Source organism: Pseudophryne corroboree, chromosome 6, assembly GCF_028390025.1.
Source record: "Pseudophryne corroboree isolate aPseCor3 chromosome 6, aPseCor3.hap2, whole genome shotgun sequence".
NCBI lineage: Eukaryota > Metazoa > Chordata > Amphibia > Anura > Myobatrachidae > Pseudophryne > Pseudophryne corroboree.
In genome coordinates, this window is record NC_086449.1 from 562,186,451 (window position 1) to 562,209,854 (window position 23,404).

The window sequence follows — 23,404 nt, forward strand, 5'->3', positions numbered from 1 at the left end:
CCCGTCACTTTTCGAAGAAAACGACACCAAAAAAAAGTTTTAAAAAAAACAAAAAACAAAACTCATGTCGATCTTTTTCTATGTCGACCAAACGTAGTCGACCCAATGTATGTTGAGCTAACTCATGTTGATGAACCACACCCATCTCAGGACACCACAGGATCAAAATGGCTGTTCTCCAATTAATCCTAGCTGCAGTAATGGATTTCCTAGACTCTGCACGCTAAAGTGAACATAGAATTAAAGTGCTGTCATTGTATGGGAGCTGTGTCTCCATTAGTGTATCAACACTGAAAACAGGGTAGGAGTGGTAAAAGAATATATTAGAATATATACGGACATACTATATGCTCTTTTATATCTGTATATGTGTTCAGTTTGGGTGTAGTAGGGTATGCTGGCGGCCGGCCTCCCGGCGACCAGCATACCGGCGCCGGAATCCCGACTGCCGGCATACCGACAGCTGGGTGAGCGCAAATGAGCCCCTTGCGGGCTTGCTGCGCGCGCCACGCTATCTATTCTTCCTCCCGGGGGGTCATGGACCCCCAAGAGGGAGAAAAGCTGTCGGTATGCCGGCGGTCAGGATTCCAGCGCCGGTATGCTGGTCGTCGGGAGCCCGGCCGCCGGCAAACAGAAGACCACCCATTCAGTTTATTGAATAGTGAGGTCAGGTCACAAGACTAATATAGCTTACCCATAGCAAATCCATCGTCCGTAAAAGCAGCACCAACTTTGTTTTTCTTATTCAGCTTCTCCTTGCAGTTAATGGAATGCTCAACAAAGTTAAGTGTCTGTAAGAGAAAAAAAGTGATCTCCAGTTATATTTTATAGAAACCTTCCGCTCTCCCCAAAATAGATTAACAATGAGCCCCAGAGTCCCAACATGTTCTCTGACTTGTACAAGAGCACTCTGCTACTTTTATAGGACCACTGGACACCTTACTGTCTTGTACTATTGTTATCTATACACAATATGTTATGATAGGATGGGTTTCACCAGATGTGTCCACAGATATCTAGCGTCCTGGTAGTGCCGAACAACTTCTTGTGTGACTTTCTCCATTAAAAAGCGTCTGCGCAAAACGATATGAATAGGACTCAAAACAGCTTATGGTGATTAAAATTATATGTGGCATGCCTATATTCTGTGTGCAACTGCAGCTGTATCTGCATACGAAATGCTACGTTACAATGTTTTCCTAGAATACAGTGAAGTAGCATTTCCTATGCAGATAGTCGCACAGAGAATATAGGCAAGCTGCATATAATTTTAATCATCAGAGTCAGCGTGTGTGTCCTATTCATATAGCGATGCAAATAAGATGCATTTTCAGCAAAACAAGATTACCTACGCTAAGATTTGCTCACTCACGTCAGGCATCTGCCGCTGCATGGTGTATTGAGGCAAGGTGTATGAGGAAACATCTACAGTGTATACTGTAGGGGGCTCACTGCCACGCCTTGTCTTCTTCCCAGCATTCTCCAGTGGATAAGGCAGACCAAACACTGCTATAATCTGCCAGACCCTTACTGGAGCACCAGGGATCTATTTATAGGTTGTTGTTTTTGTTTTTTTTACATAAAAAAATATGGTATAATACTGCACAATGCTGATGGTCAATACCACACAGAGGGGTCTATTTTTAAAACATCACATTTTTGTGTTGCTACAGCACATCATCTTCATGCCAGGGGAGGTACAAAGTAAATCAAAAAGAACTGCTATGAAAAGTGCTGGTATATGGTATATATTGTTGAATGGTTTAATAAAATCCAAAATACAGATAAAAATACAATTCACATATATCAACTGGCCGGCAATATAATAACATACAATTAATACACAAAGATTTATCATTAAAAGCAATGATTGGCATAAGAGACATCCAGCTATAATGATCCCAACGTATTATCCACAAATAAAATGCACGTGGAGACAGTGAATAAAGGAGTTCAGCATGCCATAATTAATCAAAGAGTCTCTGTTTAGCACTGATAACAGGATATATTTTGATGACATGTGACATGAAGGCACTATATTCTAACATTCCCCATGATTTGGGGATAGAAGCCGTCAAATATTATCTACGGCAAGATCCAGATATGACAGATCCTTTGCGTAATTTTATTCTTGAGTCTATTAAATTTACTTTACATCACAATAATTTTTTGTTTAATACAAAATTTTATTTACAGACACGTGGTGCTGCGATGGGGGCTGGATTTGCTCAGAGTCTCGTGAACCTATACATGGGGAGGTTTGAGGATGAGTTTGTTTGGTGCGGGGACTACGGAGCGAATCTGGTTCTCTACGGCACATTTATAGATTATTTATTTTTTATTTGGGATGGGGACATTGTTTCTGCACAATTATTTGTTGATCACCTGAATCATAATACATATGGGCCCTCATTCCGAGTTGTTCGCTCGCAAGCTGCTTTTAGCAGCTTTGCACACGCTAAGCCGCCGCCTACTGGGAGTGAATCTTAGCCTAGTAGATTTGCGAACGAAAGATTAGCAGATTTGCGAATAGACAGTTCTTAGCAGTTTCTGAGTAGCTCGAGACTTACTCTGCCACTGCGATCAGTTCAGTCAGTTTCGTTCCTGGTTTGACGTCACAAACACACCCAGCGTTCGCCCAGACACTCCCCCGTTTCTTCAGACACCCCCGCGTTTTTCCCAGAAACGGCAGCGTTTTTTCAAACACACCCATAAAACGGCCAGTTTCCGCCCAGAAACACCCACTTCCTGTCAATCACACTACGATCACCATAACGAAGAAAAAACTTTGTAATGCAGTGAGTAAAATACCTGACTTAATAGCAAATTTACTTGGCGCAGTCGCACTGCGGACATTGCGCATGCGCATTAGCGACTAATCGCTCCGTTGCGAAAAAAAATAACGAGCGATCAACTCTGAATGACCACCATGGTTTAAAGTTCACATCCACCATTAAATACCACTGCTGTGAACTTTTTGGATATTGCGCTCTTGGTAGCCGATGATCAACTTCTGACCCAGACCTGTATTAAACCGTTCAATCAAAATCGGTAGTTAAATTTCAAAAGTTCGCATAAAACGGCCTGGAAAGTTAATATACCAAAGGGGCGGTTTACTAGAATCAGACGTAATTGTACGACGAAACAAGCATTTGAATCTCAGGTGGATAAATTATATAAAAAAAAATTTTGAGCAGGGTTATCCAAATGAAATACTCTAGAAAGCTTTAGAAGAGGTGAGATCTGTAGATAGAGCAACACTTTTGGCTGGGTGGTATTGACCGGCGGTCAGGAGACATATGCATCCTTTATGTCCAGAGATACCATAAAATCCCCCCCTTCCAGGCTGGCGATGACCGCTCTTAGCGATTCCATCTTGAACTTGAACCTTTTCAATTATAGGTTCAGGGATTTTTAAATTTAATATGGGTCTGACCGAACCGTTCGGTTTCGGGACTACAAACAGGGTTGAGTAATATCCCCTTCCTTGTTAAAGCAGGGGAACCTTGACCACCACCTGTTGAAGATACAATTTGTGAATTGCATTTAACACTATCTCCCCTTCCTGGGGAGAAGCTGGCTGGGCCGATTTGAAAAACCGGGCGAGGAGGCACCTCTTCGAATTCCAGCTTGTAACCCTGAGAAACAATTTCTATTGCCCAGGGATTCACCTGCGAGTGAACCCAGATGTGGCTGAAAATTCGAAGACGTGCCCCCACTGGGGCGGACTCCTTTAGCGGAGCCCCAGCGTCATGCGGTGGATTTTGCAGAGGCCGGGGAGGACTTCTGTTCCTGGGAACTAGCTGTGTTGTGCAGCTTTTTTACTCTGCCCTTACCTCTGGCAAGAAAGGACGCACCTCGTACTTTCTTGTTTCTTTGTGATCGAAAGGACTGCATTTGGAAATGTGGTGCTTTCTTAGGCTGTGAGGGAATATAAGGCAAAAAATTTAGATTTACCAGCTGTAACTGTGGAGACCAGGTCCGAGAGACCTTCCCCAAACAATTCCTCACCCCTGTAAGGTAAAACCTCCATATGCCTCTTTGAGTCGGCATCACCTGTCCATTGCCGGGTCCATAGGACTCGTCTAACAGAAGTCGACATAGCGTCTTTGAGCATCCCTCATATATAAGACAGCATCTTTTATATGCCCTAGGGTCAATAAAATGGTATCCTTATCTAGGGTCTCAATTTCCGCTGATAAGGTATCTGTCCATGCTGCTACAGCGCTACAAACCCAGGCCGACGCAATTGCCGGTCTGAGTAAGGTACCAGAATGTGTGCAAATGGACTTCAAGGTAATCTCCTGCTTGCGGTCAGCAGGATCCCTGAGGGTAGCCGTATCTTGGGATGGCCGCGCTACCTTTTTGGATAAGCGTGTCAATGCTTTTTCCACCCTAGGGGAGGATTCTCACCATATCCTGTCTGTTGGCGGGAAAGGATACGCCATAAGAATCCTTTTGGGAATCTGCAGTTTTTTGTCTGGAGATTCCCAAGCTTTTTCACCTAATTCGTTCAACTCATGTGAGGGAGGAAAGGTTACCTCAGGATTCTTTCCCTTATACATGTGTACCCTCGTGTCAGGGACAGGGGGTTCCTCTATGATATGCAAAACATCTTTTATTGCAATAATCATATATGGAATACATTTAGCCAATTTTGGCTGTAATTTTGCATCATCGTAGTCGACACTGGAGTCAGGGATCCGTGTCGGTATCTGTATCTATTATTTGGGATAGTGGGCGCTTTTGAGACCCCAAAAGTCCCTACGACATAGGAACAGACATGGGTTGACTCCCTGGCTGTACCCTAGCTTAAGCTCTAATCTTTTGTGCAATAAATTTACATTAGCACTTAAAACATTCCACATATCCATCCAGTCAGGTGTCGGCGTCGTCGACGGAGACACCACATTGACTTGCTCCCCGTCTTCTCTAGGAGAGCCTTTTACCTCAGACATGTCGACACACGCGTACCGACACACCACACACTCAGGGAATCCTCTTATCTGAAGACAGTTCCCCCACAAGGCCCTTTGGAGAGACAGAGAGAGAGTATGCCAGCACACACCCCAGCGCTATGTGACCCAGGAAAAAACACAATAAATATATGTTTACCCAGTAGCGCTGTGTATATATGTATATATGTGCCTAATTATGTGCCCCCCCTCTTCTTTAAAACCCTCTTTCACTGTGGTATAAGCAGGGGAGAGTCCGGGGAGCTTCCTCTCAGCTGTGCTGTAGAGAAAATGGCGCTGGCGAGTGCTGAGGGAGAAGCCCCGCCCCCTCGGCGGCGGGCTTCTGTCCCGTTCAAATACACTAAAAATTGGCGGGGGCTCTTTATATATATATATATATATATATAGTGGCCAGCTGTATACATATATATTTTGCGCCCTGCACCCTTACAGTGACTGCCGTGTGTGAGGTGTATGGGAGCAATGGCGCACAGCTTTGCTGCTGTGCGTTACCTCAGTGAAGATCATGAAGTCTTCTGCCGCCTCTGAAGTCTTTTTTTCTTCTCATACTCACCCGGCTTCTATCTTCCGGCTCTGCGAGGAGGATGGCGGCGCGGCTCTGGGACGGACGGCGAGGGTGAGACCTGCGTACCGATCCCTCTGGAGCTAATGGTGTCCAGTAGCCTAAGAAGCAGAGCCTTGAAACTCACAGAAGTAGGTCTGCTTCTCTCTCCTCAGTCCCTCGATGCAGAGAGTCTGTTGCCAGCAGGCTCCCTGAAAATAAAAAACCTAACAAAATACTTTGACAGGAAACTCAGGAGAGCTCCCTGTAATGCACCCAGTCTCCTCTGGGCACAGTAGTAAACTGAGGTCTGGAGGAGGGGTATAGAGGGAGGAGCCAGTTCACACCCAGACCTAAAGTCTTTCTTAAAGTGCCCATGTCTCCTGCGGAGCCCGTCTATCACAATGGTCCTTACGGAGTCCCCAGCATCATCTAGGACGTAAGAGAAAGTACAGAGTTTACATCATCCTCAGGCGGAGAAGCCTATAAGGTAAAGGGTTTTTTGAACTGCCGATCCTCTTTTGTTATTTATGATTTATATGATTCAGGCGGGTGTGGAAAACAATATATAGGCAGAATAACTCGCCCACTACATGTAAGATTCATGGAGCATTGGTGGAATATCACTAAATTTATTAAAACACACCCGCTCTCAAATCATGCCTCTCGATGTCTGTTGATAGATAAAAATAAACAAGTAACAGTTAAGTCTATTGAGCAGGTCAATGTTACACACAGAGGAGGCGTCAGATTCAATAGGCTGTGTAAGCGGGAGGCCTATTGGATCTATCGACTTAATACCATGGTCCCAAATGGCCTTAATGATACTATTGAATTAAATAATATATAAAGGATTGTATATGTGCCATGAAGGAAAATGGTTAGTCGTCCTTCTGTCTTCTGATTGTTCTATCCCTCCCCTTTTTGCTTTATGTATATATGTGTGTGGTCAGTACAGAATATCCATTGTGTGAAGTATACAATGGGATACCGTATGTATAAACATTTTTACACACTTTTGGATTAATTGGTCATTTTGAAACTAAAGGCTCATGTATTGTTTTTGGATTAAATGGATGGCCTATTAATGCCTCATATGATTGGTTATTGTTAGTGTTAGATTATATATGTATCCCTATATGCTCCCTGTGAAATAAAATGTGTGAGGATATAAATAATTCCTTTTGGATGATAGATTATGGTCTCTATATAGTTAAAATAAATGATTATATATTGGGTATAATTGTTCTACTTATATATATTATAGCCCATACTGTGTGGTAGCATTAGATATACACCTGTGCTTGTATATGATATGTACATACACAGTTGTATGCATATGTTTTTGTTTTGTTTTTTGTCCATCTCTCCTCCGCTAGCTATTTATTATTATAATATGTGCAGTGTAGCAATAACTTTCATTATAGCCAAGTGTATTTGCTATGGCTATAGATATCGTAACATATTTGTATAAGCTTGTGGTAAATATTGCTACTTAATAGTTAGCATGAGATTGTATTAGACACTTTGTATCTGTGGTACGGCAAAAGAGGTGTGGAACACACGGGTAGTGCGCATGTGCAGCAAGCCCCGGTACTTTAAAAAGAGAAAGCGTTCCGATCAATGCATCTTGGACTGAGGAAGCCGCAGACGTTAATTAAGGTGGGGAAACGCATCACCATTCTTTCAGAACAGTAGCAGAGGTCAGCTACATGCTTGCAGCCGGAGCCGCATCATACCGGAGACAGTGCCGCTACCAGCGTGTATGAGCTAGAGATGGGAGCGCTTTGAAGCCAGCGGATCTGCACCGCTCACAGGTATATGCTGTGGGAATTGCTTTGATTTCCAGCAATATCTGGACTCTCTTTTTTAACAATGCAGAAAGTACAGCAGCAGAGGCCAGCCCCTGGATGGGGATCGTGATTTACCACAAATAACATCAGTAATGTGTTACATTCCTCTGATATGGCCACATTTAATGGACATTAGCACCAGTAGCCGCGAGGATTGTGAATACAAGTGGTTACGTGGTTAAAACAATCAGTTACTGCTCCTCTATGCTCATACGTTTCATAAACCCACTTATGTTTCAAGCTTGCTACTAACTGAACCACCATCAGAGAACTAACCTGTTATCAGTGCTAAACAGAGAATCTATTTGATTAATTATGGCATGGTTAACTCACTTATTCAATGGCTCCATGTGCATTTTATTTGTGGATAATACGTTGGGATCATTATAACTGGATGTCTCTTATGCCAATCATTGCTTTTAATGATAAATCTTTGCGTGTTAATTGTATGTTATTATATTGCCGGTCGGATTTTATTAAAACATTCAAAAAGTATATACGTATACCAGCACTTTTCATACCAGTTCTTTTTTATTTACTTTTTTATGGGGTTGAGTATACCCTTTTGAAGAGCAGCAGGTATTCTGGTAACTAATAGGCGCCTGGTCATCCACTTGTTTCTGAGGTACAAAGTATCACATTATCTCTGGCGGCCATTTGTCAGGTACAACACTATGCTGAGGTGGCATTATTTTTTCAGCAAGAAAAAGATAAGCTGATGGTAGTTTAATGAAATACAGATAGTTCATAGTCCCCCTTAAGATGATGAGGATCAGATTAATTTTGTAGTTTTAAGGGGTCAGCTGAAAACGACAGATAAAGGGACCATCACTGCTTTATAAATAGGCCCCAGAGCAAGGGGTGTGGAAGTGAAAGATAAATAAAAAAAACCTACACAAAATGTCTCCTCCACTATGAAAAAAATATCATAAAATGTTATTAATAATTAAAACAGAAGTTTATTGGCCATGGCAGTTAAAATGCTTATAAATATGTGTGTATAATATAGAGCTTTCTCCCCAGGGTTTATTGTTACATGCAGTTCGCCCGGAAAAAATCCCCTGCCGCCCATCACGGCACTCTCCCCTCCTGGCACAGTGACGCGTCTGAAAGTTGCTCCGCACTGTCGTCAGCGTAGCGTCACTTTTGAGCACGTCAGTGCCGGGCGGTGTCAGGTTGGAGAGCAGAGATTCCTCCACCTGAATAACTGAAAGGTGGGAACACTGTCTTGTGGGAACACTCACCCGTGAACACTGAAGAGTGGTCCTCCTGCGTGTTTGTTACTGGGGTAAATTCGGTGTAGCCACCAAGTGGGGGCAGTATCTGGGAGATGTTGAAAAAAATTATCTGCCACAGAGAAATTGGCCAGTATCTGGGGGCTGTTTTAAAAATGACGTGATTGGGCACGGTTTACAAAATGTATTAGCAAAGGACCCCACTGTTTTGTTGATGCCACCCGGCTAGAAACATTTTCTGGGAGAGCACAGATTATATAAAGTATAATTAAATTGCATTAGACTGTACACAATGCAGTATTCAAATAGTAATATAAATTAATTATACAATTAACAATATTACAAGTATTACTATAAAACTAATTGTTGAGTTCACCCAAGTGCTATATTTAGTGCTCCAAAATAATTACATATATATTTTAAAGAGATTATAAATTAGAGAAATAACTCCTAAATACTTTCATCCATGATTACCTCCCTTAGGGCGGTATCCTATAAGCGCTGAAGCACCTTCGGCCGGATATCACAATTAGTGACCAATGGTCAATATCGCGGTATCCAATTAGAGGCAGCTTTTATCGGCCAAAATTGGACCTGCGATCGTGCGACAACATGGGATCAGGGATAAATCCCTGATCCCATGTGTTTTTGCGGCTCCGGCGGCCCGTTATCGCGGATTATGCTTCGGGTGCCTGAGACATTGCATCGTGAGAGCTAATAGAAGTGGGAAAGTACTGCTGCTAATAGGATACCACGCTTAGTACTATAGAACCGCTTATATGATAACGATTTTACACAACCAGAACAAGGCGTGTTAATGCATACAAGCACTAATCTACCATTGTACCAAAGCTTATAACACACAGGCAAACCGTATCTCCAAATCTGCATATATTATAGCACATTACAGACAGATGACCACTGAAGACAGCAAGCTAACCAAGTGCTCTCACTTCTCCACTAAGAGCAAGCCAGCAGTTCAGCTGTACATTACAGACCCATAAAGATAAAGAAACATATTTGGGGGAAGACTTTGGATCAAATGCAGTTCATCTTTCAAACATCTTATAAGGCCATGTAGCATCTCCAATACAGTTTCTCTTCAGGCTTATCAGTATCCTAAAAGCAGAAGTGACAGTAAAAATGTAAGCGCACTCTGTACCCACCAGTGGCGGAACAATGCTGTAGAAGTTCCGGAGGTGAATGTTCTTTACACTACGAAATTCAGGAGCAAAAACATCCACTAGCATTTTGAAATACTCTGTGCCTTCTGCGGAATTGCGTGTTAGATCGCTCAGAACGAAGTCTAGCTGTCTGGAAAGGGAACACTTTGTTAGTAGGGAAAATTGATGATAAATGTCATGTATACAATTTATAGTGTTATAGTCAATTAACTGTTAAGACAGAATTCTTGAAAGTGGTTGCCTCACCTTGCAGCCTTTTGAGTTTCTTCAGAAAGACATTCCTCTTTTACCAACTCTTCAAAATTGACTATATCTTCTAAGTCTGGGACAAATCTGGGAAAGTAGTTTAGGTTACAACTATTCCAATCATTACATGGAATCAAAGCTATGTTTAATGATTTACGGTTATGACTTCAAACCATGTTCTGACAATTGGGGCACTTGTGGAGAGCTGCTGGTAGTTCCTATCCCAAATACGCTCTCTCGATCCCCTATTATGATGCCCTGTGATGTGCAGCAATATATTCAGGACGCATTAAAGAGTGATCTTATATCCAGGAACCTCATCAGACACTCAAAGTAGTGAGATCAGCTTGGTTTCAGAGGAGAAGGCAGATGGCAGCACAGTGGGGAGGAGTATTTATGTCTTGCTCACCAACAGGTAAGTCAGCAGGATGTACACTCTTCCCATGGCACTGTCTGGCTGCATTCTATAACACCTTCATATCTAAGTGCATGATTCTAGAAATCATATGTAAAAATGTAGATTATGTACAGCATATCTCAGGGTATTAGAGTTCTATAGATGCTGGTATAGTTGAGCTGCCACAAATGGACCCCACCTTTCAACTGGAAAACAGTTGCCTTCAGAACTTCATTGTTCTGTTTCCTTGCTTACGCAAGTTCTAGAATATTCAAGGATCTTGTCAAGTAGTAATACTATTGTGCCATGGTTTTCCCTTTTCCCCTTATTCACATCACGCACCTCCTAGAGTAACTAAATCCTACAGGTCAGTTTTATTGCTAAAGATAAAGCAAAACATATAAACATAGAATTTGACGGCAGATAAGAACCACTTGGCCCATCTAGTCTACCCCTTTTTTTTTATCCTTTAGGCAATCTCAACCCTGTTTGAACCTTAATTTTTTGTAAGGATATTCATTTGACTATCCCAAGCATGTTTAATTTGCTCTACAGTGTTAGCCTCTACCACCTCTGATGGGAGGCTATTCCACTTATCCACTACCCTTTCTGTGAAGTAATTTTTCCTTACATTTCCCATGAACCTCCCATTCTCAGTGTATGTCCTCGAGTTCTAATACTTCTCTTCCTTTGAAGAATGTTTCCCTCCTGAACTTTAAGACCCTTGATATATTTGAAAGTTTCTATCATGTCCACCCTTTCCCTTCTCTCCTCCAAACTATACATGTTAAGATCTTTTAGTCTTTCCGGGTAAGTTTTGTGATGTAGGCCATGCACCATTTTAGTTGCCCTTCTTTGTACACTCTCTAATGTATTTATATCCTTCTGGAGATATGGTCTCCAGAACTGGACACAGTATTCCAGATGGGGCCGTACCAATGACCTATACAGTGGCATTATCACTTCTTTTTTCCTGCTACTGATTCCTCTCCCTATGCAACCAAGCATCTGACTTGCCTTTCTCATTGCTTTGTTGCATTGCTTTCCTGCCTTCAAGTCACTTGAAATAGTGACTCCTAAATCCCTTTCCTCCTCAGTAGTTTCCATTATAGTACCCTTGATACTATATTTAGCCTTTGGGTTTTTGAGACCCAAGTGCATGATTTTGCATACTTTAGCATCAAACTGTAGTTGCCACGTTCTTGACCATTTCTCAAGCCTACCTAGGTCATCAATCATTTGTTTTACCCCTCCCGGTGTGTCTACCCTGTTGCATATCTTTGTATCATCTGCAAAAAGGCATACTTTCCCTTCAATACCATTTGCAATGTCACCAACAAAGATATTAAAGAGAACTGGACCAAGTACAGATCCCTGGGGTACTCCACTGGTAACATTTCCCTCCATAGATTACACTCCATTTACTACAACTGTCTGTTTCCTATCCTGCAACCAGGTTCTTATCCATTTAACGGTTTTATAATCCACCCCATGCTTAAATGTTCTTGTCCTACAGTATAGCTTATTCTGTGAGCTTCAACTGCCAGTCACACACCAAAAATCCTTCCTAACATTGTGCACTACTCTGTGGCTGCCTGACAATATAATCCTTACTAACATTGTGCATTACTCTGTGGCTGCCTGACAATATAATCCTTACTAACATTGTGCATTACTCTGTGGATCTCTATTCTCAAACAGATGTATTTTCTAGATACCCGCGCACAAGACCTGTACCTACTTACTAAAACCTCTAAATCTACCCTTGATTTACTCAAAAAGCCTAATTCATGCACTTTTGGTTTTTTAAAAGAAATGTGCCCCATCAGAAGCGACCACTTATACCTGATTGCATTACTGCAGCAGTGAAGACCACCAGACCGGATCATCCTGACATAGCCCATAGCATTCCCTGCAAATAACCAGTATAATGATCAGAATCAGGCGGCCTAGGTAAATGTGCTGGAAATTATCACTAGCTTCAGGGATTCTTAGTACATATTCTCCTCTTATGTTCTATGTACAGTATGTATGTAAATAAATGAAGCAAAAAATAAAAGAATTTACTCACCGGTAATTCTATTTCTCGTAGTCCGTAGTGGATGCTGGGTACTCCGTAAGGACCATGGGGTATAGACGGGCTCCGAAGGAGACTGGGCACTCTTAAAAGAAAGATTAGGTACTATATCTGGTGTGCACTGGCTCCTCCCTCTATGCCCCTCCTCCAGACCTCAGTTAGGGAAACTGTGCCCGGAAGAGCTGACATTACTAGGAAAGGATTTGGAATCCAGGGTAAGACTCATACCAGCCACACCAATCACACCGTACAACTCGTGATAACTATACCCAGTTAACAGTATGAACAATAACTGAGCCTCTCTCAACAGATGGCTCATACAATAACCCTTTAGTTAAGCAATAACTATATACATGTATTGCAGAGAGTCCGCACTTGGGACGGGCTCCCAGCATCCACTACGGACTACGAGAAATAGAATTACCGGTGAGTAAATTCTTATTTTCTCTGACGTCCTAGTGGATGCTGGGTACTCCGTAAGGACCATGGGGATTATACCAAAGCTCCCAAACGGGCGGGAGAGTGCGGATAACTCTGCAGCACCGAAATGAGCAAACTCAAGGTCCTCCTCAGCCAGGGTATCAAACTTGTAGAATTTTGCAAAAGTGTTTGAACCCGACCAAGTAGCAGCTCGGCAAAGTTGTAAAGCCGAGACACCTCGGGCAGCCGCCCAAGAAGAGCCCACCTTCCTCGTGGAATGGGCTTTTACTGATTTAGGATGCGGCAGTCCAGCCGCAGAATGTGCAAGCTGAATGGTGCTACAGATCCAGCGAGCAATAGTCTGCTTTGAAGCAGGAGCACCCAGCTTGTTGGGTGAATGCAGGATAAATAGCGAGTCAGTTTTTCTGACTCTAGCCGTCCTGGAAAAACAATGTTTCAGGGCCCGGACTACGTCCAGCAACTTGGAATCCTCCAAGTCCCTAGTAGCCGCAGGCACCACAATAGGTTGGTTCAAATGAAACGATGATACCACCTTAGGGAGAAATTGGGGACGAGTCCTCCATTCTGCCCTTTCCATATGGAAGATCAGATATGGGCTTTTACATGACAAAGCCGCCAATTCTGACACACGCCTAGTCCAAGCTAAGGCCAAAAGCATGACCACTTTCCACGTGAGATATTTTAGCTCCATGGTCTTAAGTGGCTCAAACCAGTGGGATTTTAGGAATCCAACACACGTTAAGATCCCAAGGTGCCACTGGAGGCACAAAAGGGGCTGAATATGCAGCACCCCTGTAACAACGTCCGAACTTCAGGCAGTGAAGCCAGTTCTTTTTGAGAGAAAAAGGGATAGGGCCGAAATCTTGGCCTTTATGGATCCTAATTTTAGGCCCATAGTCACTCCTGACTGTAGGAAGTGCAGGAATCGACCCCCCTGGAATTCCTCTGTAGGGCCTTCCCGGCCACACACCTATTTTCGCCATATACAGTGAAAAAGTCTTGCTGTCACGTCTTTCCTAGCCTTTATCAGCGTAGGAATAACTGCATCCGGAATGCCCTTTTCCGCTAGGATCCGGCGTTCAACCGCCATGCCGTCCAACGCAGCCGCGGTAAGTCTTGGATCAGACAGGGTCCCTGTTGCAACATGTCCTGACTGAGAGGCAGAGGCCATGTGTCCTCTGAGAGCATTTCTCGCAGTTCCGGGTACAGAGTCCTTCTTGGCCAATCCGGAGCAAAGAATATTGTTCACACTCCTCCGTTTATTACAATTCTCAGCCCTTGGGTCTGAGAGGAAGAGGAGGGAATATATAGACCGACTGGAACACCCACGGTGTTACTAGTGCGACCACAGCTATCGCCCGAGAGTCCCTTGACCCAGCGTAAAACCTTTTTTATCTTTTTATTGAGGTGGGACGCCATGTAGTCCACCTGAGGCAGTTCCCATCAATTTGCAAAACTGCATGAAGACTTCCTGATGAAGTCACCACTTTCCCGGGTGGAGGTCGTGTCCACTCCCGGAATGAACACTGCTGACAGTGCGCTTACTTGATTCTCCGCCCAGCGAAGAATTCTGGTGGCTTCTACCCTCGCCACCCTGCTCCTTGTGCCGCCCTGGCGGTTTACATGAGCCCCTGCGGTCTGACTGGATCAGAACCGGTTGGTCGCGAAGCAGGAACTCCGCTTGACTTAGGGCGTTGTATATGGCCCTTAGTTCCAGGATATTGATGTGAAGGCAAGTCTGTTGGCTTGACCACAAACCTTGGAATTTTCATCCCTGTGTAACTGCCCCCCACCCTCGGAGGCTTGCATCCGTGGTCACCAGGACCCAGTCCTGAATGCCGAATCTGCGGCCCTCGAGAAGGTGAGCACTCCGCAGCCACCACAGGAGAGACACCCTGGCCCTGGGGGATATGGTGATTAACCGATGCATCTGAAGATGTGATCCGGACCACTTGTCCAGTAAGTTCCATTGTCCTTGCATGGAGCCAGCCGAAGGGGATGGCCTCGTATGATGCCATCATCCTTCCCAGGACTCGAGTGCAGTGATGCACTGACACCTGTTTTGGTTTTCAATGGATTCCTGACCAGTGTCATGAGCTCCTGAGCTCTCTCTATCGGGAGATAAACCCTCTTCTGGTCTGTGTCTAGGATCATGCCTAGGCAAGGCAGATGAGCTGTAGGAACCAACTGTGACTTTGGAATATATAGAATCCAGTCGTGTTGCCGTTTCACTTCCAGAGAAGGTGATACGCTATCCAGCAACTGCTCTCTTGATCTCGCTTTTATGAGGAGATCATCCAAGTATGTGATAATAGTGACACCTTGCTTCCGCAGGAGCACCATCATATCCGCCATTACTTTGGTGAAATTGGTAATGACAATCCCGTACCGCAATTCTGAGGTACGCCTGATGAGGTGGATAAATGGGGATACGAAGGTATGCATCCCTTATGTCCCGATTCATTTCAGGCATGCAATGACCGCTCTTAGCGATTCCATCTTGAACCTGAACCTTTTCAGGTATATGTTCAGGGATTTTAATTTAATATGGGTCTAACCGAACCGTCTGGTTTCGGGATTATAACATGGTCGAATAATAACACCCTCTTGTTGAAGGAGGGGACCCTTGACCACCACCTGTTGAAGATACAATTTACGAATTGCAGTTAACACTGGCTCCCTCTCTTGGGGGGAAGCCCGCCGGGTCCTCGGTGAGGGGGCATCTTCTCACAGTCCAGCCTGTATCCCTGCGATACAATTTCTATTGCCCAGGGATCTAACAGGGAGTGAACCCACTTGTGGCTGAACTTACGAAGGCGTGTCCCCACCGGGCCTAGCTCCGCCTGTGGAGCCCCAGCGACATGCGGTGGATTTTTGTAGAGGCCGGGGAGGACTTCTGTTCCTGGGGACTAGCTGTGTTGTACAGCTTCTTTCCTCTGCCCCCGGCTCTGACAAGAAAGGACGCACCTCAGACTTTCTTGTTTCTTTATTCGAAAAGCTGCATTTAATAATGTCGTGCTTTCCTAGGCTGTGCAGGAATATAAGGCAAAATATCAGAATTACCAGCTATAACTGTGGAGACCAGGCCCGAGAACCTTTCTCCACACAATCCTCAGCCTTCCATATGCCTCTTAAGTCGGCATCATCTGTCCAATGTATATTCTACAGGACACGTCAAGCAGAAATCGACATAGCTTTTGTCTCTATACTCATGTCCCTTTGGGCATGCTTTATAATTATATATCTATCACTTAAGACAGCATCTTAAAATATTTATATGCATACTAGGGTCTCAATCTCTGCTGATAAGGTACCTGTCCACGCTGCCACAGCGCTATAAACCCATGCCGACACAATCGCCGGTCTGGGTAGTATACTAGAATGTGCACGCTATCTGCAGGATCCCTGAGAATAGCTAGTGCAAACAGGACACCCAAGGGGAAGATTCTCAACACATCCTGGCCCTAGTGGGGAAAGGATACAGCCTGAGAATTCTCTTGTGGGAAGCTGCCGTCTCTTGTCTGGAGATTCCCGCTCTTTTTCCTCATGAGAGGAGGGAAATTTACCTCAGCATTCTTCCCCTTAACATGTGTACTCTCGTGTCAGGGACAGATGAGTCATCAATGATATGCAAATCATCTTTTATTCCAATAATCATATATTGAATATCTTTTAGCCCTCTTGGCTGTAACTTTGCATTATCGTAGTCGACAGTGGAGTTAAACTCCGTGTCGATACTTTGTTATTTTGGATAGTAAACATAGAGAGACTCTGAAGGACTCTGTGACATAGGGACAGACCAGGGTAGATTTCCTTTCTGTTCCCTAACCTTTTGTGCAATAATTTTACCTCAGCACTTACACATATCCAAACAGGTGTCAGCGTTGTTGACGGAGACACCCTCCCACACACTTATCCGCTCTATCACCTCCTTAGAGGAGCCTTTTACCTCAGACATGCCGACACACGCGTACCGACACACCACACACACAGGGGATGCTCTATTTGAAGACAGTTCCCCCACCAGGCCCTTTGGAGAGACAGAGAGAGAGAGTATGCCAGCACACACCACAGCGCTATATAATACAGGGATGTACACTATACTGAGGTATTTTTCCCCTATAGCAGCTTATATACACAGTTTTGCGCCTAAATTTATGTGCCCCCCTCTCTTTTTTACCCTTTGTGTACCAGGATACTGCAGGGGAGAGCCTGGGGAGCTTCCTTCTAGCTGAGCTGTGAAGAGAAAATGGCGCCGGTGTGCTGAGGAAGAAGGCCCGGCCCCCTCAGCGGCGGGCTTCTGTCCTTTTATGTACTTTAATGGCAGGGGTTAATGCACATATACAGTTTATCAGACTGTATTATGTGCTTTTCGCCAAGTAAGGTAATCTAATTGCTGCCCAGGGCGCCCCCCCCCCCCCCAGCGCCCTGCACCCATCAGTGACCGGAGTGTGTGGTGTGCTAAGGGAGCAATGGCGCACAGCTGCAGTGCTGTGCGCTACCTTAATGAAGACCGGAGTCTTCAGCCGCCGATTTTCAACTTTTCTTCGTTCTTCTGGCTCTGCAAGGGGGACGGCGGCGCGGCTCCGGGACCGGACGACCGAGGACTGGGCCTGTGTTCGATCCCTCTGGAGCTAATGGTGTCCAGTAGCCTTAGAAGCCCAAGCTAGCTGCAAGCAGGTAGGTTCGCTTCTCTCCCCTCAGTCCCACGTAGCAGTGAGTCTGTTGCCAGCAGATCTCACTGAAAATAAAAAACCTAACAAATACTTTCTTTTCTAGGAAGCTCAGGAGAGCCCCTAGGGTGCATCCAGCTCTGGCCGGGCACAGATACTAACTGAGGTCTGGAGGAGGGGCATAGAGGGAGGAGCCAGTGCACACCAGATATAGTACCTAATCTTTCTTTTAAGAGTGCCCAGTCTCCTGCGGAGCCCGTCTATACCCCATGGTCCTTACGGAGTACCCAGCATCCACTAGGACGTCAGAGAAATACATTTACGAACATTCTAAAAGACAAATTTATATTTCAATTTATTTTGTCTAGAACAAGAAAACCTGTGACCTGTCCTAACTGGTACCTGGGCGACAATGTATTGGTCGACTGTCAATATGTCAACAATACACAGTCGACATGCATTAGGTCGACAGGTGCAAAAGGTCAACAGATGGAAGGTCGACAGATAAATGCCCGAAGTGAACCCACAAGGGTACACGTTTGGTCAGAACATGAAATATACAAGATTTGTTCACGCCCCCTAAAAAATGTATTGATCATTTGTGTGTCGACCATTGTCATGTCAACCTTTTGTACCTGTTGACCTAATGGCTGTCTCCAATAACACTGTGATCCATTGAGCCACACCCTTCCTAACTAACCCTGCACAGGCAAGAAAAGCCAATATAGGCCACTATGCTCACACGTGTGCATTTACAGACATTACATCTAGGTGCATCATTTCAATTAAACAGCAGCAGCCAGACAGAAAGTAACTAACTAACTAGACAAAAGCTAATTGTAGATCAGTTGCTGGGGTTCAGTGTAATATTGGCAAATGATGCCGCAAATCCAAACCAGCACCAGTCGCGGGGGAGTCTAGTAACAATGGACTTGCTGCTCACCTATTTGACTAATGAGTTGTCTGAACTGATCAAGATAACTTTGTCCATCAGGTGTGAGGCCAAGCTTCCGGATGCCGCGATTAAATTTTTCAGCTCTTTCAAAAGGATACTATAGGAAAAGATCACACACACGGATTACATTGATGACATTTTTTTACAAAGTTAGTTGTACTTTTTGAACAAGCAAATAAGGAAACCATTACCTCCAAACTAACGGACAACCTATGTAATTACAACTGATAACAGGGAGAGTCACAGAGACACAATCTATTGGCAAAGGAATTACCAGATTAATTGAAGATTATTAGAAAAGCAAATATATTCAAATTAATCACAGTAGTATAAAAATCGAATGAATAAATGTATGACAAGCAGCTGGTCATTTTATACAGGTTGATTATCCCTTATCCAAAATGCTTGGGACTAGAAGTATTTTGGATATCGGAGTTTACCGTATTTTGGAATAATTGCATACCATAATGAGATATCATGGCGATGGGACCCAAGTCTAAGCACAGAATGCATTTATGTTTCATATACACCTTATACACACAGCCTGAAGGCCATTTAGCCACTTAACTGACGATTTATTTCACCGAAAAACGCTCCAAAATTGTCGTTTTTTTTAATGAGTGAATTAAGTGAAGAACATGACTTTAACCCTGTCCCAAATGATTTTAGTTAAAAAAAATTATAATAATAATTATATTTTTTCTAAAAATTATTTCCCCCCGGGGGCGTGGCTTGACACAGCATGGTGTAGGCAGCTTCCTGCCAGAGCTCCTGCTAATATCCTGATCTATCTCCTGTTTCTCTGGTGTGCTGTGGCTGAAAATTTCTGCAGGAGTGCAGTACCCCGCTCTGCTCCTGCAGTGTGAAGTTTGGGATCCTCGGTGCCAAGAGTCCTAACTTACTGGCTGGTGAAGTCTGTGACTGGATCCTGAGACAGACTCTGCTCTCAGTGTGGCTGGTGCTCCTGCTGCAGCTCTGCCCTCACTCAGCTGCTAGGGACAGTGTGCTCTGCAGAGGTTTTGGTGGCAGCATCCTGTGGATTTCTGTGCCCTGTCTCCAGCTTTGTCATAATGTGTGAATTCTACCACAACTCTGTAGCTGGTGAGCAGGATGGCTTTGCTTCTATGTCCTTTTATCCTGAATCGGTGCAGCAGCTCTCAGGGACCCTTAGTGAGACTTTATCTGCACCACTTACTATTACACTACAGAAGGTGCTTACCGCTGTGGGTTCGTCCGAGCAACGAATTACTAACAGACTGGAGGAGCTGAGGGATAACCTTACGCATATTCACAGTAAACTACGGCTGGTGATGGCGCGTGTGGATCCTCCAGCGGTCTCTGTTTCTTTAGTGGTGATTCCATGGTCCCGCGTGAAGTTTCAATCTGCAGTCACACAGAGTCACTTATCCGATGAAGAGGGAGAATGGCGACGTAACATCCTCCAGTTTGTTGGCAGTCCGCGAGAGGGAATGGCTTTCCACTCTAATATTTATTTGGAACAGTGGTTCGGTGTAACCCGCGGATGGAGGTTTTTGTCCCTAATCCGGTTTTCTTCAGCTGCCACTTGTCCCTATACGTTTATTATGACACAGATGTGTGTGACGGCTGATGGCACAGTTTATCCTTCTGCCCACTCTCGAGGGACTGTCATTTGGCTGGATTACTTTGTTCCAGGGTGGACTCATCCTCCGGACTGATTTTGCTCACCTTGGGACTGGGAACCATATCACTGGCTGCTGAGACCCTTACTGTGCTCTGTTCTGTATACTGATTCTCGTTAGCTACTGCGTAATTTCATATTGTTTGTATGTCCTTTCATAGTTCCAGTTGTGTTATACTGCTATTTTTGCGCTCAGTCTAGATATTTGCATACAACTAATTATTTTCCAGGAGAATTCTGCTCTAATGTTTAAGGCCATTTATTTAGTGTTATTGTCACTTATATAATTATTTGTCTGTTTTCTGGCTCAGTGCATCTAAACCTACTGTATGTGCATTTTCACTATTTTGCAGGAGCAACTTCCCATATATAGGTTGTGGTCATTTATTTTAATGCCGCAGCCACTTCTCTTTATATTATGTCTGTTCTTTAGACTCAGTTATCTTGGTATTTGCATTATACTTTACTATTCTATGGGTATAACCTGCTCTATTTAGTTTATGGTCTTTTATTTAATTGCCCCTTTCATTTACAGTATATTGTGTGCTTATCCTGTAGCTACAGTTTTGTTGTTCTGCTATCCTCGTGCTCATTATAGCTAAATATTTGCGTGTAACACTTACTTTCCGAGAGAATCCTGTTCTAACTGGTGTATGGCCCTTAATATAGTGTTACATCAGTATTTTTATGTCTGTTTTCCAGCTCCTTGTATCTAAGAACGTGTGCACTTTTTACCATTTTGTCAGAGAAGCTTGACATACTTAGTCTGTGGTCGCTTGTTTTAGTTCCACAGCCATTTATATTTATATTCTGTCTTTAAGCTCAGCTAACTCAGTATTTGCATACTACTTTACTATTCTGCGGGTGTAACCTGCTCCACTTAGTTTATGACCATTTATTTTAGCTGCCCCTGTCAATTATACGGTATACTTATCCTGTGTTATGGGGTTGGGGGGTGGGGGGATGTTAGGCATTTAGGTGTAGTGTAGTTAGGGATGGGGTTCTTATGGGGATCCAGGTATGCCTAGGTTGGGGTAAGGTTATATAGGGTGGGGGGTTCTTGGGAGGTTTGCTTTGGGTGTCTTTATTTTATTTTGTGTATTTGTTTTGTTTGTAGGTTAGGGTATATGAGGTGTGGGGGAATGTGAGGCTTTTTGTTTTGATATTCTGATGGATGTGAGTTATTTATATTTTCATTTATGGTATGTCACCTATGCCCCATTATAAATCTGGTTCTCTCATGTGTACACCCGAATGGCGCCTTCGGGTGGCGATTAATTTATCCGTGTTTGATTTGGGGTATTCTGTATGTCATTGTTTTTACTATATCCTGCAATTGTTCCATTCTCATGTCCGATGGCTTGGTGGCTAATCTTTATTTTGTCATTTATACACTGTTTATGCCCTCCTGTATTATTCCTCATGTTTGCCTTACAATTCATATGCCTCTTTAATGTCTGGGTGTAACTTTTGAAATTTCCAATAAAAATGACACAATTAAAAAAAAAAAAATTATTTCCCCCCAAACATCGAAACATGGATTAGGAACATCGTGACCATCGGAACATCGTGACTATCATTTTGAAAGCCGGACAGCCTGCAGGTATGCAGGGGGAGTCTGAGGGTGGCTTGGGAGGGTTCATTTACTCTCACCAGCGGCTGCCATTGTCTGCAGCCGCTGGAGGGGGAGGGGTAAACCTGCCGTGCTGACCGATCAGCAGTGATCGGCAGCACAGTAGACACAGGGGGAGAGTGCAGGGAGGCAGAGGGACCTTCCGGTCCCTCTGACTGCAGCAGCGGAGGGAAGTTTCTCTTCCCTGCCGCTGCTAACACTCTCTCTCTATCTGACTGGTCGCATCCCGTGCGACCAGGTCAGATAGAGCACTTGCAGGCATGGTCGCATCTGATGCGACCATGGCAGGCAAGTGGTTAATACAATATTTTTAATAACTTTGTGTATTAAACAAAGTTTGTGTACATTGAGTCATCAGAAAACAAAGGTTTTACTATCTCAGTCTCACTCCAAAAATTCAGTATTTTAGAATATTCCGTATTTCGGTATATTTGGATATGGGATACTCAACCTGTACAACTACTAATAGGCACCAGTCCTAAATGTATGCAGCAGAAGCAATACAATTTACATGGAACATTTGTAATTACCTTCTGATCATTTTGGTCCTTAACTTCTCTGAAATATCTAATATCCTTGATCAATCTAGACTTTATGTGTTCATCATACATAAACTGGCTAAATATATAAAACTTCTTCCGTAGAAACTGGTACGTAAAGTTAACCTAAAGGAACAAGATAATGTAGCTTTTAAAATGTTAAGGTTCTTGATTAATGATTACATAACATCACGTTGTAACACAATGTCCTTGTATATACATGTACTGATTTAGTGAGTATTTGTTAGTGGACAGCAGCCAACATGATAAATATCTGTCAAACACAATATACAATTTAGCTGAAGCACCAGTGTAAATATTCAGTTTGAATGAAGGTTTGACATTTACACTACATCCAATGTTTGCTCTTATGACATATTCCATGTATGAAGAGCACTAGTCTATGCAGTGACACACACTGATGGGTGCTGGTAGAAGGGATACATTCTGGATTAGGAAACAGCCAATAGGAGCCCTGAAGTAGCTGGGAATGTGAGTCTACAAGAAGAATCGGCTATTATTCTGGTCACATTTCCAGGCTCTATCCCATTGTAATTAGCAAGTGAAATTATCTTTCCATCAGTGAGAGGACATAATGTAATAACCAGATCAGGGATACTATCACAATGTGGTTTTTGAGTGAAGAATGTTCCCCTTTCTACCAACATCAGATAGAAACAGAAGAACACATACTACAAACTAAGGCTTGTACCATGATAAATACCACACACCTCTCATAATACTGATCTAGTCACCATAACTTAACTAGAAAGTAGAGTAATTTACCGGACTGCCTCTGACCACCTCTTTAGAAGGTATGGCACCTAATAAGCCACTGTGTGGGCTACTAGTTGCTCACCAGACTAGCTGCAGAATACAGACTAATAGCAGAAAGCAGCATACAAGCAGTTTAGGGACAGGCAACCTCAAGGCTAATGACAAAACAGAGCTGCACTTCATAACAAATCACTCTGCAAATAAAATGCTTCTGACA

At 43.6% G+C, this 23,404-nt stretch overlaps 1 protein-coding gene across 1 annotated transcript in view; it reads right to left on the minus strand.

Annotated features, from left to right (window-relative positions):
- WASHC4 (WASH complex subunit 4) overlaps positions 1 to 23,404 on the minus strand; it is a 209,637-nt gene that overhangs the window by 26,582 nt on the left and 159,651 nt on the right. The window contains exons 25-30 of the mRNA XM_063927760.1: positions 22,402 to 22,536; positions 18,567 to 18,675; positions 12,278 to 12,344; positions 10,036 to 10,122; positions 9,772 to 9,919; positions 695 to 791 (exon numbers count right to left, since the gene is read on the minus strand). Of these exons, the coding sequence (XP_063783830.1) occupies positions 695 to 791; positions 9,772 to 9,919; positions 10,036 to 10,122; positions 12,278 to 12,344; positions 18,567 to 18,675; positions 22,402 to 22,536 (643 nt within the window). The remainder of the gene's footprint in view (positions 1 to 694; positions 792 to 9,771; positions 9,920 to 10,035; positions 10,123 to 12,277; positions 12,345 to 18,566; positions 18,676 to 22,401; positions 22,537 to 23,404) is intronic.